Here is a 16,504-nt window from a genome sequence, read left to right on the forward strand (position 1 = left end):
TGCCTGACAGTATTAACTATTGCCTAACTTAACATTAACATCAGTTATTTTTGTTTTTTAAAGCGTCTTTTAAAATTTTTGTTCTGCAGATTTCAGTGATTTAATCACACAGGTTGGGAAAAAAGGGATGCAAACTAAAGAATACCACAGAACATCACATCATTTGTAAAATATATGAATAATACTTACTGATGTTTGTTGTTTTCCTGCCAAAATATGTCATTAGTGTACTAGATGTTGCCAATTAAAAGGATATTTAAAAAATTTAATTATACTAAAATATTAAAAACTATTTAAAAAGAAATGATTACAGTAAAGAAGAAATTAAAAAAAACATGGAATATCTCTTAGTAAATTATTTTATTATTAAAAGTAAAAAATTACTTTTTTTCTTTGATATGAAAAAAAAACTACCAAACTACCTTAAATATAAATTAAAGTTTAATATTGTATCCTATATGATAAGAGACGAAAATAAATTGCGTTGTAGAAAGGTTTTTTTTTTGTTTGTCTTTTTGTGTGAAGTCTTGGCCGTTGGGCCGTGACATTGAGGAAGATTTTGTTGGAGGCTGTTCTGTGCTCTGAGTCTGCACTGAGGGGTGATGGTGATCTACCTGATCTATGGGCCGACGTCCACACCAGATGGCCATTAGCTGCTATGACTCATTTTGCATTTCATGCCATGCCACTGTTTTATTTATGAGCACTTTTAAGAAATTTAGCTTTTTAAAGCAATCAAGTATGCAACAGTTCTTAAGGGATGTCATGGGCTGCCAGTGATGACAAACCAAACAACGGTGTTCTAAGTGGTCCAGGAGGGCATTGATTCTGCATAATGATCCCAAATAATTTTCATAATAATATGCAGTTATTGCAATTTATTTTTTTTGTACTGTTACGTGGGCTATTTTATTTAAAATGTGCTATTAATATTTACACTTCATACTGGTTGTAGATGAATTAGTGATGACCTTTGAGCTGCACAGAGGTTAAAGGCTTCCGAATGCAAGGGGTTTAATTCTGTTACATGTCATGGCCTATCTTCTTACAAACAGCCTGAGTTGTTGTTCTTATCTTTAGAGGTGAACACGTCCAGTTTTATGTAAATATGGCCACATTTCAGATGCTGAACAAAGGCAGATTTAAACCATTTTGTTGTGTGGCTGGAGCAGCAGAAGGGTGATTCAGGACTAAGGTCTATACCAGTAAATACAATTTCACCATTCTTGATATGATAATCACCATTCACGTTTCTTGTTTAAAGTTACCATGAAATCAAAATTAGCTACGGTTTCCATCCACCTATTTTTATGTACATTTTGGGGTATTGTGTAAAAAAAATACAATACAATAACTTGCATGTAATCTTCACTGTATAAATGAAATAAAGATTAATCATTATTAAAGTTACAAAAGCTATTCAGTCAAGAGCTGTAATTTCCATGTCTTTTGTTGTTTGATTAACATTAAAAATGCAGACAGCAGGAATATTAGGCAGCTGTCACTTTAAGTGCACACATAATGCACTGATCCAGTACACTGATAGTGATACACGTTTTGAATTTCTAGGCTGTTTACGTTAATTCAAGATATAACCTACTATGTTTGCTAGGATACTCCCCAAGACGGGCATGTTGACAATTTTTGTGTGAATTTTATCCTTTCAAGCGCAAGACTTGAAAGAGAACTCAATATTTGCTCACTGTCTGACACGCGGATGAGTGCACAAACAAATCTTCCTAAAGCGCACACCAGAGTTCTCTTTCACATCTTCTTGCGCTTGAATGTTTAAATTGGCAAGGCTTAAATGAGTTTACTTTAAACACAGAAAGCAATTACTGTACTGTTTAGAAAGTGTACTGTTTAGGTCTCATACGGCACTCGCATCGAACTAAGTTTAGAGGAAGCCAGAATTCATATCAATCGACAGAAACATACATTACCCTAATTTTTTTTACACAAACCATATTATAGATGCAAATGCATTGTCAGATTTTTACCCAACTGCGGTGCAAGTGCATGCTGATCCATGGGTGGAGAATGGTACGATTCGTGTTTTATTTCACCGAGAACCTTTACACCCCTAGTTATTGTGATATCAATGCTAAGCTAGTTGGCTAAGCTGATAGTTTGCTAATTGAAAACACAACGAAAGAGAAATGTTTAATGTGAACGGTAACGTTCACTAATTTTATGTGATAAATAATGTAAAAGACATGGGCATATTTTTTTGATTAAGAATAAATGTGTTGTAAAGTGATTTTCTATAATTTCTAATCATAAACTGAATAAAGTATGAATAAAACGGTACCCTTAAAAACTATCCAAATGGAAAAAGGATCTTGCACAACATGATATTGTTACTTACACTTACTTTTTTCTGCTATGTCCAAAAATATATGGTGAAATATATCGTGTGGAATTAGGTTAACCAGAATAAAAGAGATTTTATTTTTCTCGGATTACGATTTAAAATTTCCAGTGCTCCTTTGACCCATTGGTGGTGCTAGAGGGTTTGAAAGACCAACTCTAAAATTGTAATAATTCATCCTGCATTGATCATTAGGCCGTCTTCATTCTAAATTGAGCGGGCAGTTATGAATTTGTGGGTGCAAACTGAGAGTAAAGATTGCAAAATAGTAAGCAATGTTTATCAGACTTTAAAAAAAACCCCCAAAAATCTTGTAGATGGCCTAAGGGCAGCTTCATACTTTTGACGTCCCTATTCAGGTCCAAAAAAAAAAAAATTTCTTCAGGATTTGCAGAAATCTGCACTTGTGCCATGTATGACTCAATCGTCGCTCTCTCTTTCAGAGAATGAGGTGTCTGGGGACCCTTAGGCGCAGCCAGTACAACCACTCTCGTCCCCTGAGGGGGGCTCAGTATTACCCCTTTTGTCATACACCGCTGGCTATGGTTGTGTAGATGTCCTCTCAAATCCTTTAAGCCCTCACACTTGGCACAGACTTCTTCGTTAGTGAGGTTTAGCATGAAATAGGATTGCAAAGGAACGGAACCCAATCCTACGTATCGTATCAGCGGAGTTTTTCCTTCAACGATTTCTGCAGGCGTCAACTTCGACTGCAGTGCTATAAGAATGTCTGTCACGTCCCATCAGCCTCTCTTATCTGTTTGTATTTGAGCCAACCTGCTGTCACCCGGTCTGTCACCCAAAGAAGTCAGCCTCATTTGTATGGATTCGTGTTTAGCTTATTTGTCCTCCCAAATGGTGCTTTCAGTGACCTTGAGGTGAATTACTCAGAGGCGGCGAGTCAAATTTTCAGAGTCATGTTTATTTGTCAGCTGTCTATTGATATGATATTCACCTGTCACATTTTGAAAGCAATAAGCATTCTTTTGCGTCACAGTGTGATATAATCCGGCACTTGTTTTTTTTTTATGCAACAGACTTCTTCCTAACGGTTATCCTCTGTGAATTATTGCTCTGTGCTCATCGTTTTATGGACTTTAATCTGGCAGAGTGGAATGAGCCCCGGTCTCTGAGCAGTCGAGCGTTGAGACTTTGGGTTATGGTGGCCCTGCGTCAGAGCCTGGCGGAGCTGCTCCCTCTTGAACGCAGCAGCTACTACATATTTATCAATGAGAATTAGCTCTCCGTGGCCTGCTTCTCGCTCCCCGCGGCTCTTATTCCGGACATGGCATGCTGGATTAAATCCCGAAACTCACTCCACAGTGGAATAGCCTTTAATTATTCAGTGTTGGACTTTAGCCTCACTAACCTAACTTGCCTCACCTCACCTCAGGAAATGCATGAATGCACAGTTTTTTCACATTGTCGTGTTTTTTTTTTTTTTTTTAAAGGTAAAGTGTGTATTTTATGCATCACTAGAGGCACCAAATGAAAGTGCAACAAATTATGACTTTGACATTGACATATAATCATATGTTCACATATAATCATATATATTGATATATTGTGCATTGGTTTCTCATGGTAATCTGTTGATAATTTAATAATTTGTACTTGCACTGCCAACATATTAGCACCAATTTAGTTTTATATTTACTAGAAATATTTATATTGTTTCTTTGCCAAATTGTTTATTACATGTATGTGTGTGTGTTTTGGGGCCAGTTTTTTTTGTTTTTTTTTGAAAGAAATTAACACTTTTAATCAGCAAGGATGCATTTACTTGATGAAAGATGATTTGATTTCAAATGAATGCAGCCTTGGTGTGTGCATAAATGACTTGCCCCAAATTTTAGAATGATTTTGGCCTGATTTCATAAAGCAAGTTACAGAATAAAGCATGACAATTCAAACTTCACTTCACCCCAAAGTTTTTTTTAAAATTGTTTTTGGGTTTATAGGTCTAATATCTCTTTCTCTTTGATTTTGCTCAGAACATCTTCAATAATCACTTGCTGGACGTCAATGTGAGATGGCTAGCTGTCCTTTATTTCAAGAACGGTATTGATCGCTACTGGAGAAGAGTCGCACCCCAGTAAGTACATCTGATTCTTCATCACCATTTCTAGACTTTTCTATCAAGGCTGTTACTTTAACTGAGAGTTGAGCTTGATGTTATTTTCAGAGATGTCTTCATCGGCCACATAAAACTAGGGCTGCACGATTTGGGGAAAATGTCATATTGCGATTATTGAGGTCAGATATGCGATTGCGATATAATAAACAAATGGTTTCATGAGTCAACTTGCTTGGTTTTCAAGGAAAATGCACACACAGATTAGAGATAATGGTGAAATGTGTATTTCTCAACTCAAAACTAGCAACAACAACTAAATGCACAGTGTTTTCAATTTTACAAAATTAAATGATGACAGCTTTGTATTACTGCAAACTTGTTATTGTCTCAATTGTACACTAGTATAAAATAAATAGAACAATAAATAAGAATATTTGTATGCTCATGAGAATAAGATATTTAGGACATTCTGTCTAGACAAGTAGGGACATTTAAGCAGGATGTAACATATGCTTTGTCTAAACTCAGTCTGTGGATCATTTTTGGTGTTGTGATTGTCAGAAGATTTGGTAACTAAACAGAATTTTGTTAAGTTTAGTGACAACATGTTACAATGTTTACATGGTACAATGACTTGTTGGCTACAGTTTTTTATTATAGCTTGACAGAAATTTAACTATTTCAATTAAAATCTTGTGATTTGATTCCTATCTTAATTCAATATTGTTTCATTTGGATAAATATTAGGTAGCCTAATAGTAGATGCATGTTAATTTTTCTCAAGGAAAAAAATATCTTGCCTAATCATGTAAACATCCAGAGAGCACTGTTAGCTGGTATTATTATTAAAGGTCAAAAATAACAGCTCAAATATACAACTAAACAACTAAATATAATGTGTTTGTTTTACTAGACTATAATAACAACATTACAATATTTTAATAAGTAAAAATATACAACCCCCAAATCAGAAAAAGTTGGGACATTTTGTAAAATGCAATAAAATCAAGAATCTGTGATTTGTTCATTCTATTTTAGCCTTTTATTAACTGACAAAAGTACAAAGAAACGTTTTCCAATGTTTTCACTGACCAACATAATTGTATTTTGTAAATATGAACAAATTTTGATTTTGATGGCTGCATCACACCCCAAAAAAGTTTGGACAGAGACCAAATAAAAGTGATAAGATTATCCAAATTAGATTATCCAACTATTTTGAAACAGTCCACAATGAGCAGGTGAATTGGTAATAGTTGAGGGTATCGTGTTTGGGTGTAAAAGTGCTTCTCAGTCTTTTTAAGCAAAGATGGGTCATGGCTCATCACTTTGTGCCAAATATCATGAAAGAATTGTCAAACAATTAAAAAAATCACATTTCCCAATGCAAGATTGCAAAGAATTTATGCCTTTCATCATCTTCCATACATAATATTGTTACAAGATTCAGGAATTCCAGAGAAATCTCAGTCTGTGTTGGGCAAGGCAGTAGACCTCTGTTGAATGTGCGTGACCTTTGAGCCCTCAGATGGCGTTGCACAAGATATCATCATGCTAATCCGTTAAATACAGACACATGTGCTCAGGAGTAATTTGGAAAATCATTTTCACTGAACACAGTCTGACGCTGCATCAAGAAATGCCACTTGAATCTCTGTTACGCAAGGAGAAAGCTTGACATCAGTTCTATGTGGAGATGCCGGCGAGTTCTCTGGGCCTGAGCTCATCTCAGATGGTCTAGAAGACAGTGGTAATGTGTGCTGTGGTCAGATGAGTCCATTTTTCAGCTTGTTTTTGGAAAAAAATGGACATCGAGTTCTCAGTCCCGAAGACGAAAGGGACCAATCAGACTTTCACCAGCGACAGGTGCAAAAGCAAACATCTGTCCTGGTATTGAGGTGCATCTTTGCAAACGGTATGGGTAACTTGCATTATTGTGAAGGTACCATTGACATGGAGGCATATATTTGGATTGTACAGAGACAAAAACTGCCATCAAGATGAAGTGAGTGGTTTCAAGACACTCTCAACCATAGAAGGGATGTGCCTGCCTTTTTACTGCAGTCCAAATATATCTCTTATGGAAAATGTATGACCCATCATGAAAAGGAGAATCAGGCAACGATGACCACAGACTGTTGAGCGGCTGCTGTCTTGTATCAGACAAGATTGGGCAAATATTCCACTTGCAAAACTCCAACAATTAGTATCCTCAACTCCTAAATGATTAAAAAGTGTAATTAAAAGGAAAGGTGATGTGACACAGTGGTAAACATGTCTCTGTCCCAACTTTTTTGGGGTGTGTTGCAGCCATCAAAATCAAAATTTGTTCATATTTACAAAATACAATTATGTTGGTCAGTGAAAACATTGGAAAACATTTCTTTGTACTTTTGTCAGTTAATAAAAGGTTAAATAGAATGAACAAATCACAGATTCTTGATTTTATTGCATTTTACAAAATGTCTCAACTTTTTCTGATTTGGGGTTGTATAAATATTTAATATAGTGCACATATTTAGCAAAATACTCCACTCTATATAGTTTGTCTAGCCAACTAACGTGCTATCAAATGGCTTTCCTGAGGTAAATGTAACGTTATGTGACATATTGTTCTCCAGCTGTTTTATTGACCTCTTTTAAAAAACCATTAGCATTAAATTAGCATTAAAAAAAAAACACTGATTGATCGACATTATGTATGATGCCTAAACATTTCGGTAAGTTGTACTGTATCTTTCAACACATCTATTGTTCATTCGTGTTTATTTACTATTAACTAGTAGTAAAGAGTAGGCTAAGATATGTTGGGTTCACGACCACGATCTGTCCCGTCACATTTACAAGCACCAACGCTATTGTTTGAATTTCGTTATAAAATTGACAGAATCTGAGAGCATTAGAGAATTAGTTTCATATTAAAAGTAACCTGCTCTGTCTAGTCTGTCGGTGTCAGGGTCCTCTTTGCTTCGCGATTTTTCTCTGCGTAAGAAAATGGATGTGTGGCATGAGAGCGTGTGAAAAGTGTCAATTGCGTCAGTCTCATGCTGAATGAGTGAGAGTTAGCAGCCCTAAACTGAAACTGACTGGTCTTCTTTTTATTAGCGGTGTAGAGAATGGGTTGTCATGTTCACACATGCATTTATTTATTAACTAATTTAGTGATAGCTAGAACTGCACTGATTAAAATCCAGGTTCCATTCAAAATGTGGTAGTGGTGATTAAGCCTTGATACTAGTCATATTTATTTTGCAGAACAGCATTTTTGTCCTGATGTCGTAGGTTTTGGTTCTTATTTGAAATTTTGGTCTTAATTTATTCTGGAGCAATATTTTCATCAGTGATTTATCAGCTTTTACATTCTTAAATCTGCATTTAAAAAAAAATTATCCAAGGGTTTTTACCTTTATAAAGGCCAATTTTTTAAATCTTATTAAATGTATGCTATTGTTAAATTCTTACATTTGATTAAATTTGATAAATTCAATTATAATAACAAGACACTAGGGTCGTTACCAATCGAATGAAATAATTTACACTGCAAAATTATAACTGCAATGAATAATGTTATGAAATGAATGTTATGAACATTTTTGAATATACAAATAAGAAATGTTGGGAAAAAATGCAATAGGTGCCAATAGGTGGCGGCAAGTCACTTAATGAGAGTCATTGAATCATTCATCCAACTTATTCAAAATGCTGAATCATTCAGTAACAAAACACAGCTGAGTGTTGCTTTAAGAGTGTGCAATATTTCTGCTGTGATCTTTGTTTGGAACTATTTTCATTGGTGAAATAGAACAAGAACAGTCAATATTGTGTCTAAAATATAAGTACTTGTTTTTGAACTATAAAATCCATGTAACATCTGCAATCATTATGATTCTATTCGGAAAAACAGCTCCCTAGGTTATGTTGTTGTAAAAAAAAAAATTTCTCGAATTTTTTACCTTAGTATTTTTCTTCTGTGAGTTTCTTTATGTGTGTTGTTACGCTCATTTGTTTTGATTTCTCCACAAGATCCTCTCTCTAAGTGGACAAGCATTAATGTCGAGCCCTGATTTCAATAATAGTAACGTCATCAGGTCCATAGACAACTATAAACAAACAAATAAAAAACAATAAAGAATTTTGCAATATTGAATTAATTGTGCAGGGCTTTCACTGAGGTTGAGTTACCACCTGAGGAGCATAAATCCTTTTTGTGTGTGTTTGTATGAGTGAGTGAGTGAAGAACAACGTTCAGGGCTTACATCGACTGTGTTGACGTGAATACTCACCAAGACGGACATTTTTACACATTTCTGTGAGCATTTGACCATTTAGGCGCCCAACCAAAGACAAAAAAAAAGTCTATTATGCTTGTCCTATTCCTCTTGGTGCACGTGCACAGAAAACATCCTGTCAGTAGGGGATTCAGTTCTCTTTCGTGGCTTTTTGGGCTTTTAATATTTATTTTTAATACCAAGCCCATCATGCTCTTTACTTTACACTTATAGGTCTCTGCGGCAAAAGCGAAAGTACCCTGTGAAATGTTTGGAAATGTCTTTTGGTACAGCAGAGCACTCGTTTTAATAAAAGGATATGATTCAGTTTTTCAGTTAAAATTTTCCCTGCTGTTCTAACAATCTTTCTTTTCGCGGTTACCACAAACAAGCTGCTTGAATCTCTGCTTGAGAGTGCAGGAGCTCTAATACCATAGATATGTAAGTGTTTTTTCGCCGATTGCTGTTGTGACATTTGCGAACAGCACTGAACACAATTTGGCCGGTACAACTTGTAATATACCGTATATTATTATTCTAAACTTTTCATTAACTTTGGTATGCTGTACATCAAAGAAACTTTAATCGACTGCTTTTTCTGCAGAAAGCTGATCTCTAGGAGGGATGTACTCGAGTACTCCAATATGACAGTGACGATCGTTCATGAAAACGATGATCGCCATAACTAAACAAATATATAATTTTTTTCTGATTGGTTATTGCGACATTTTGGGTGGTTCCAAATTGGTTGATGTCTGATTGGTTGCTTGTTGCCAATAAGGTCGTTTTCTGTTGAGCATTCAACTGGAGAGCAGAGTCATCTAAAAGTAGAAATAGCTAAGGGTCTTGAGGTATATCCAGATGCAAAATATCCGAAAGAACAGTACTTACAAAAGTCCAAAAAGGAACCACTGTTGGGCATTCCCAAAACGTGTAAATAAGAATCGACTGTAGATGTGTTGCATAGATGACAACATGGATCAGATCTAACCTTCATCTTATGCAATACACTAGGAGTGATTTAAGCCCTATTTATACATTTATAATGAATCATCTGGTGAGCCAGGTTCTTAGAAGCAGTGAAACATCTAGCCCATACCACATCCCATTCAGGCTTGGCTAAACGATCCCTTTCCCAGGAGTGGACAGCTGGAATATACGTATATTGTAATAAATGAGAGAGACTAAGCCACTAGAGGGTGTATTAGGGTCCAGCCACTCCCACAATGGATGTGGTAGTATGCTAGTGGTCTAAGGAACGCCATAGGCTTTCAGGGCTGACTTCAGTCTTAAATATAAGAAAAAAGAAAATCCAGGTAAAGAAAACTCTGAGCTTAATTCCTGAAATGATTTGATGCCTTTTTACATAAAATGTCATTCAAGGTATGCATACCGGAATCAGACCAGGCTCTAAAGACAAAAGGTTTGTTACCAGAACGCAGACACGTATTGTGCCACAATGGAGTTATTTTGGTGTATAAGAAGGGGCCTCCCATATTTCTCTCAACCCATTTCCATACCTCAAGGGAGTAGTCAACGATTGGTCCATAATTTTTCTTAGAGCATTTAGAAACACCTGAAAAGGGTAGATCTTGTAGTCGAACCGGATGGGTAATATTCACTTCTAAATCTTGCCATGGAACCCGAGAATCAGGATTAACCCAGGTTTGGATTGCTCTAGTTTGGAAGGCTAGTGTTATATATCTTAAAATCAGGGAATGAAAGACCTCCATCAGGTTTCTTACACTGCATCGTCTTAAGTCGGATTCTGGGTTTTTTCTTGGTCCAGATAAATCTAGAAATAACTGTGTTGAGTTCTTTGAAAAAATATTCGGGTGGCGCAAGTGGTAACATGGAGAACAGAAAGTATAACCCTTGGAAGTATATTGATTTTAATAGTAGAAATTCTTCCATGAAGGGCTAAACAAAAGGGGGACCACCTATCTAAATCTTCCTTGATCTTATTCAGGAGCGTTTGATAATTAGATTTTGGGATAAGATACATTTTGGAGGGGATGTAGTGATGCCCAAATATGTAAACCGTTTAACTATGGGGATCAAGGGAGTTAAGCTACTGGATTCCTGTCTTGCTGCATCATTAAGGGATATTAATGCTGATTTACTCCAATTTATTTTGTAACCCGAGAGAGTACCAAATATACTAAAAAGATTTAGACATTCAGGAACAGACTCAGAAATATTGGAAACATAGAGTAAAATATCGTCCGCATAAAGAGAAATTTTGTGTGAGGTATTTACACAGATAATGGGTTGTATAGTTGATGACTGATGCACTGCTTGAGCCAAAGGCTCCACTGATAAGGTAAAAAGCAATGGCGATAATGGACAGCCTTTACGAGTACCCCAACTAAGAGCAAAGGATAGAGACATTAGGGAGCCAGTAAGAACACGAGCTGAGCAGCTATTGTAGAGTGTTTTATCCATTTTAATAAACCCTTGACCGACCCCTACATGTTCAAGGACCGCCCAGAGAAAGCTCCATTCAATTCTATCAAACGCTTTCTCCGCGTCCAATGAAATGACTGTGGAAGAGGCCGGATAAGAATTGGTTCTATGAATGATGTGTAATAGTCGCCTGATATTATCAGACGCCAGTCGACCTTTGAGAAAACCGGACTGATCGAAGTGAACGATCCTGTCTATGCATTTATTCAGTCTAACAGCAGAGTTTTGGTGAAAAGTTTAGCATCAGTGGTGATTAAACTAATAGGTCGGTAACTAGTACATTCTAAAGGATCTTTGCCCTTTTTAAGTAAAAGGGTTATCAGAGCTGTGTTTTGATCCCTATGTAGGATTCCATTTTCGATTGCAAAATTAAACGACTTCATAAACGGTGATACTATATCCCAAATGGCAGAGATTAATTCAGGGGGAATTCCGTCAATACCTGGAGATTTTTTCTTTGGCATAGAGTCCAGGGCCAGTTTCAATTCTTCAAATGACATGGGACAGTTTAATATCTCCTGATGATGTTCGTCAATTTTAGGAAGATGAAACTGTTGAAGAAAAGATGTACATTGCTGATAACTTGAAGAATTCGAAGTGTATAGTTGTTCATAATAGGTTTTAAAGGTCTGATTTATATCTTCAGGTTGGGTGAATAAAGTGTCTTCATTCTTTATAGCATGTATGTTTACCTGAATTTGTCTCTTCAACTCATTTATGCGACTATTTCTAGATTTCTGACGAAAAGAAGAGAAAGAAATGCATTTCCCTCTAATAAAGCATTTTGTTACCTCCCAGAAGTATTGTGGATTATTTGAAGAACCACTGTTCAAATTAATAAACTACTAAGGAGGTACGCAGTTGCAATATACATTTTTGGTCGTGGAGTAAGGATGTGTTAAATCTCCAACGTTTACGTCCAGAGGGAGCAGAAAATGGGAGAAGACATAAAGTTACCGGGGAATGGTCTGAAAGAAGAAGGGGTAATATATCAGCGTTTTCAATAAATGGAATATAAGCAGGTGATACAAGCAGATAATCAATGCGCGAGTATGATTTGTGGCGAGCTGAAAAGAATCAAAGTCTTTAGCGCTATCATTCCTTAATCGCCATATAACTAGGGCTGGGTACCGAGTTCGGTACTTTTTAGGTACCGACCGAATTGCCTCGATACTACCGAGTATCGAAACATGTCTTGTTTTTCGGTACCAAGTTTCGGTACCTAAGTGGTTAATCTCGTCAACTTCAGTGAAACATTAAACATGCAGCATGATTGGCTGTGGCGGAAAACACTAGTTTACGCGGCTGTCCAGAGACGTGGCTCGTCGCACGTGAGGCTGTAGTGTGTGTGTGTGTGTGTGTGTGTAAGCGTCCAAATCAGATAGATAGAAAATATGTGGAAATGATCAAAAGTGTACCTATTTACCCGACTCGATGCCATAAGCACACGATGCAATATTTTTGACAAGATAATTGCTGCCAAGACCGGTAACACGGTAAATCTGATAAGGCACTTAAAAGCGCACAGAATACACTCGAGAGTGGAAAGTTTATCAGCCTTCGACTACAAGAACTGGAGCGCGTCACATATAAACCAAAACTCAGCGTATAGGATACTTGCCTCACAGACATGAGAAATAGTTCTATATATCTTCAAAATATGTCTACTTTTAAACGAAACAATTAGAAATAAATAGTTTGATTACCTAATCCATATAGGCGCGGGTGCGTTCACTACTGCAGGGATGACGAGTCAGCATCGCAAATTCGCAATAATCATCTTTGCAGCCAACACGTTTAGTAAACACTTGTTCATTAATAAACAATTAAAATATCTCCTTGCTATCGTTTCCCGACACATCCATAATCATTAGGCTACTTTTGCCAGTGCTTTGCGCAAGCTTCATGTGTGCAGAGTGCGAGGCATATATCCCGCACCCCAGTAGCCTATATTTAATTCAATTCACATTTTTTTGTATAGCATTTTTCACAAAACATATCGTTTCAAATGAGCTTTACAGAAAATGCATGTGTCTAAATTACAATTTAGAGTGATCTGTTATCAGGGGTGACTGTGTGTAATGCATTTCAATTAATTTTCATTCAGTTTCATTGTTAAACAATGCATTAAGTTAAGGCAGAAACAATGAGCTCATTGAAGTAAAGAATACATGTTGTTAAATGATTAGGAAACATAGAAAACTTTAGCATTGGTGCTTTTTTACAGACTCAAAATATGAGTGTAAAAAAGTCAACAAACTGAAAAAATAAAAAAAATTTTTTAAGGTAATGTTATGTTGATAAAATTGGTATCGAAAAAAGTATCGTTCAGGAACCGGTATCGAAGTCAAGGTATCGGTATCAGTATCGAAAATTTTGTTACGATACCCAGCCCTACATATAACGCACACATTGACCCGTTTTATAAAATCATTGAACAGCTTTGAAGAGGTTAAATCAGAGTGAGATATTTGAGACCTATCAAGTAGGGGATTATGCACAGCATTGAAGTCACCGCCTATCACAAGATAGTAGTCACTAAAACACTAAAAGTCACGAACAAGCTGTTGCTATAATGCACTATCATGTTAATTAGGGGCATAAACTGAAACAAAAGCGCATTTAATATTGGACCATGTACCGAGTATACAGGTAATGCGACCGTCTGCATCACTCTTTGAACAATGTATGCAAAAGTGAAGGCGTCGAGCTACTAATATCAGAACCCCCTTAGTTTTCTTAGCAGATGAAGAAAAAGAAACTAATTTATAGTGCCTATTCTTAAAACGATGTACGTCACAGGCTTTCAGATGAAGCTCCTGTATTAATACAACAGATGCTTGCTTAGTTCTTAAAGGATTAGTTCACCTCAAAATGAAAATTTTCTAATAATTTACTCACCCCAATGCCATCCAAGATATCCATGTCTTTCTTTCCTCAGTGGAAGAGATATTAAGTTTTTTGAGGAAAACATTTCTGGATTTTTCTTCGGATAATGGACTTCAATGACGACCAACGTTTCAACGGACTGTGCACGATCGCAGCTGAGGAAGAGGGTCTTCTCTAGCGAAACGATAGGTCATTTTCAAAAAAACAACAACATTTTTTTTTTAACTACAATTGTTCGGATTGAGCTGATCTGCAACACGCTGGGAACTATGTCATCACGTTGAAAGGTCAGGCTCGATGTAGTTCCTGTAGTAGTATATCGATATATATATATATATATATATTTTTTTTTTAAATGACCTATTGTTTCGCTAGATAAGACCCTCTTTTTTCATTTTCAAATTTTCATTTTGAGGTGAACTAATCCTTTAAATAATCCAAGCATTTAGTTCTCTTAATGGCGCCATTTAAACCATTAACATTCCAAGATACCACATTAAGAGCCATAAATTAGTCATACTTTCTTATTTTGATAGACATATTTGCATGTCATATTTTTATTTGTCAATTCTAATTTTCGTTACAGCGTTTTATAAAAAAAAACGAACACGCCCGACCCACTTGTTTTTGAGATCAATCAGTGCTCGAAATTAAAAATTTACAAAAATGCCCATCCCTACTCTCTAGTGATGTCTAATTTTTTATCGATCATTTGTTGGTAAAGGGTATGAGACCTGGCGAGCCACATGATTTCTGTCAAAGAGCCAGGTGTGGCTCGCAACCAACTGCTGTTCTAGCCTATGACTTGATCTGTTGGCAGAGGACTGCATTCAATTTTTCCGATTGGCTAACATCCACGGGCAATGTTCGGATTCTTTTTCGGTGTGTGTTTACAGAGCCTGGGGTGATGTGCTGTAGAAAGAGTTGTTTCTTAGGAACAATTTCAGCGATTTCTGTCAGATAGTAGGAACGTTGTGTATGTTCACTGCTTGCAGCATTTGTAAAAGTTAAATTTGTATGGTATTATTAATCTCTTATGAATTAAGTAGGGCTCGTTATTGCCAACTACCTCACGATATTATAGACCTCATGATACAAAAATATTATTGTAAGTATTACACACAAATGCATAACGACCGATGCATTGCCATTCAAATTGGATCATAATTGAAACATGAGAGAGTGTAAATGTGAGAGAACTGTTTCAGTCTCATACTATTCATTCCAATTATTGGAAATTAATTATATGCTTGAATGCATTAAAAAAATGACATTTTTGATTGTATGAGACAGCACAGTCCCAGTATCAAGAGTCCAGCATAACTCAAGCTCTTTAAAACCTCTGTGTGTGGTTGCTCTGTCGTGTTGTCCTCCGGCCTTCAGAGGTGACAGACCAGCTGATTCAGATAGACTCTTACTTTAGATGTTGACTGGAGGCCACAGGTGACAGAAGCACTAATCAATTTTAGGCTGTTGCCCTGCTGTAATTCCCTAACTCTTCAGTCAGATTCTAGTTAGTGAGTGAGCCGCTGGAGATTTCTACTCAGCTGTACAAAAGTGCTCAGTCCTGAAAGATGCTGTAGGTTTAAAGGGTGGGATTTATTTTCTCTCTGACATCTTAGAACAATCTGTACAGGTGTTTTAATGTTATTGTCGCTGCACAGAATTTTAAATGGAAAAACATGAGTTCATAAAATATTTAAGTTTTTTATTGCAAGTTTAGGGTCTTTAAGATTTTTGCATGTTTTTGAGAAGTGTCTTATGTTCACCAAGGTTACATTTATTTTATTAAATATTACAGTAAAAACAGTACAATTGTGAAATATTATTACGATTTAATATAACTTTTTTCTATTTGACTATATTTTGAAATGTAATTTATTCCTGTGATGGCAAAGTTGAATTTTCAGCATGATTACTCCGGTCTTCAGTGTCACATGATCCTTCAGAAATCATTCTAAGTCCAAAAGAACAGCATTTAATTGAAATGAAAATATTTGATAACATTTCAAATGTAATGTAATTATTTAATGAATCTTTGATGAGTAAAGGCCAGATTTACTAAACAGGGCAAATTAGTATGAGAGTGCAATTCCAAAAAAGTGCAGGTTGGAGTATGAAGATATGTGGGTGATTTACTGACAACGCTCAAATTAAAGAACACCGACGCTGCCGGATAATTTCCAAAGTGACCAACGCAATCTACAAAGAGCACCGCGTGTATGCTTTTTTAAAAATTGATCATGATATCAGTTGTTCTAAAGTTTGTTTGCAAGTTATTTTTGTGAAGCATTTTGCTTGAAAAGACTGCTTGGGCTATCTTTATTAAAAATAAATGTCACTTGTATTGATATTTTGTATCAAATGCGATGACATTGACATTCATACATTTTTAAATATGGCAGAAGTTGTCCATATACTTTTTGGGGCCAC

General features: G+C 36.1%; 1 protein-coding gene across 1 annotated transcript in view; it reads left to right on the forward strand.

Annotated features, from left to right (window-relative positions):
• Positions 1-16,504, forward strand: part of ipo11 (importin 11) — a 197,257-nt gene that overhangs the window by 7,472 nt on the left and 173,281 nt on the right. Inside the window, exon 3 of the mRNA XM_077222607.1 lies at positions 4,366-4,466. Within this exon, the coding sequence (XP_077078722.1) occupies positions 4,366-4,466 (101 nt within the window). The remainder of the gene's footprint in view (positions 1-4,365; positions 4,467-16,504) is intronic.

The sequence above is a fragment of the Siphateles boraxobius genome, unplaced genomic scaffold (genome assembly GCF_051911475.1).
Source record: "Siphateles boraxobius isolate OS27281-9 unplaced genomic scaffold, OSU_SipBor_1 9, whole genome shotgun sequence".
Classification (NCBI taxonomy): domain Eukaryota; kingdom Metazoa; phylum Chordata; class Actinopteri; order Cypriniformes; family Leuciscidae; genus Siphateles; species Siphateles boraxobius.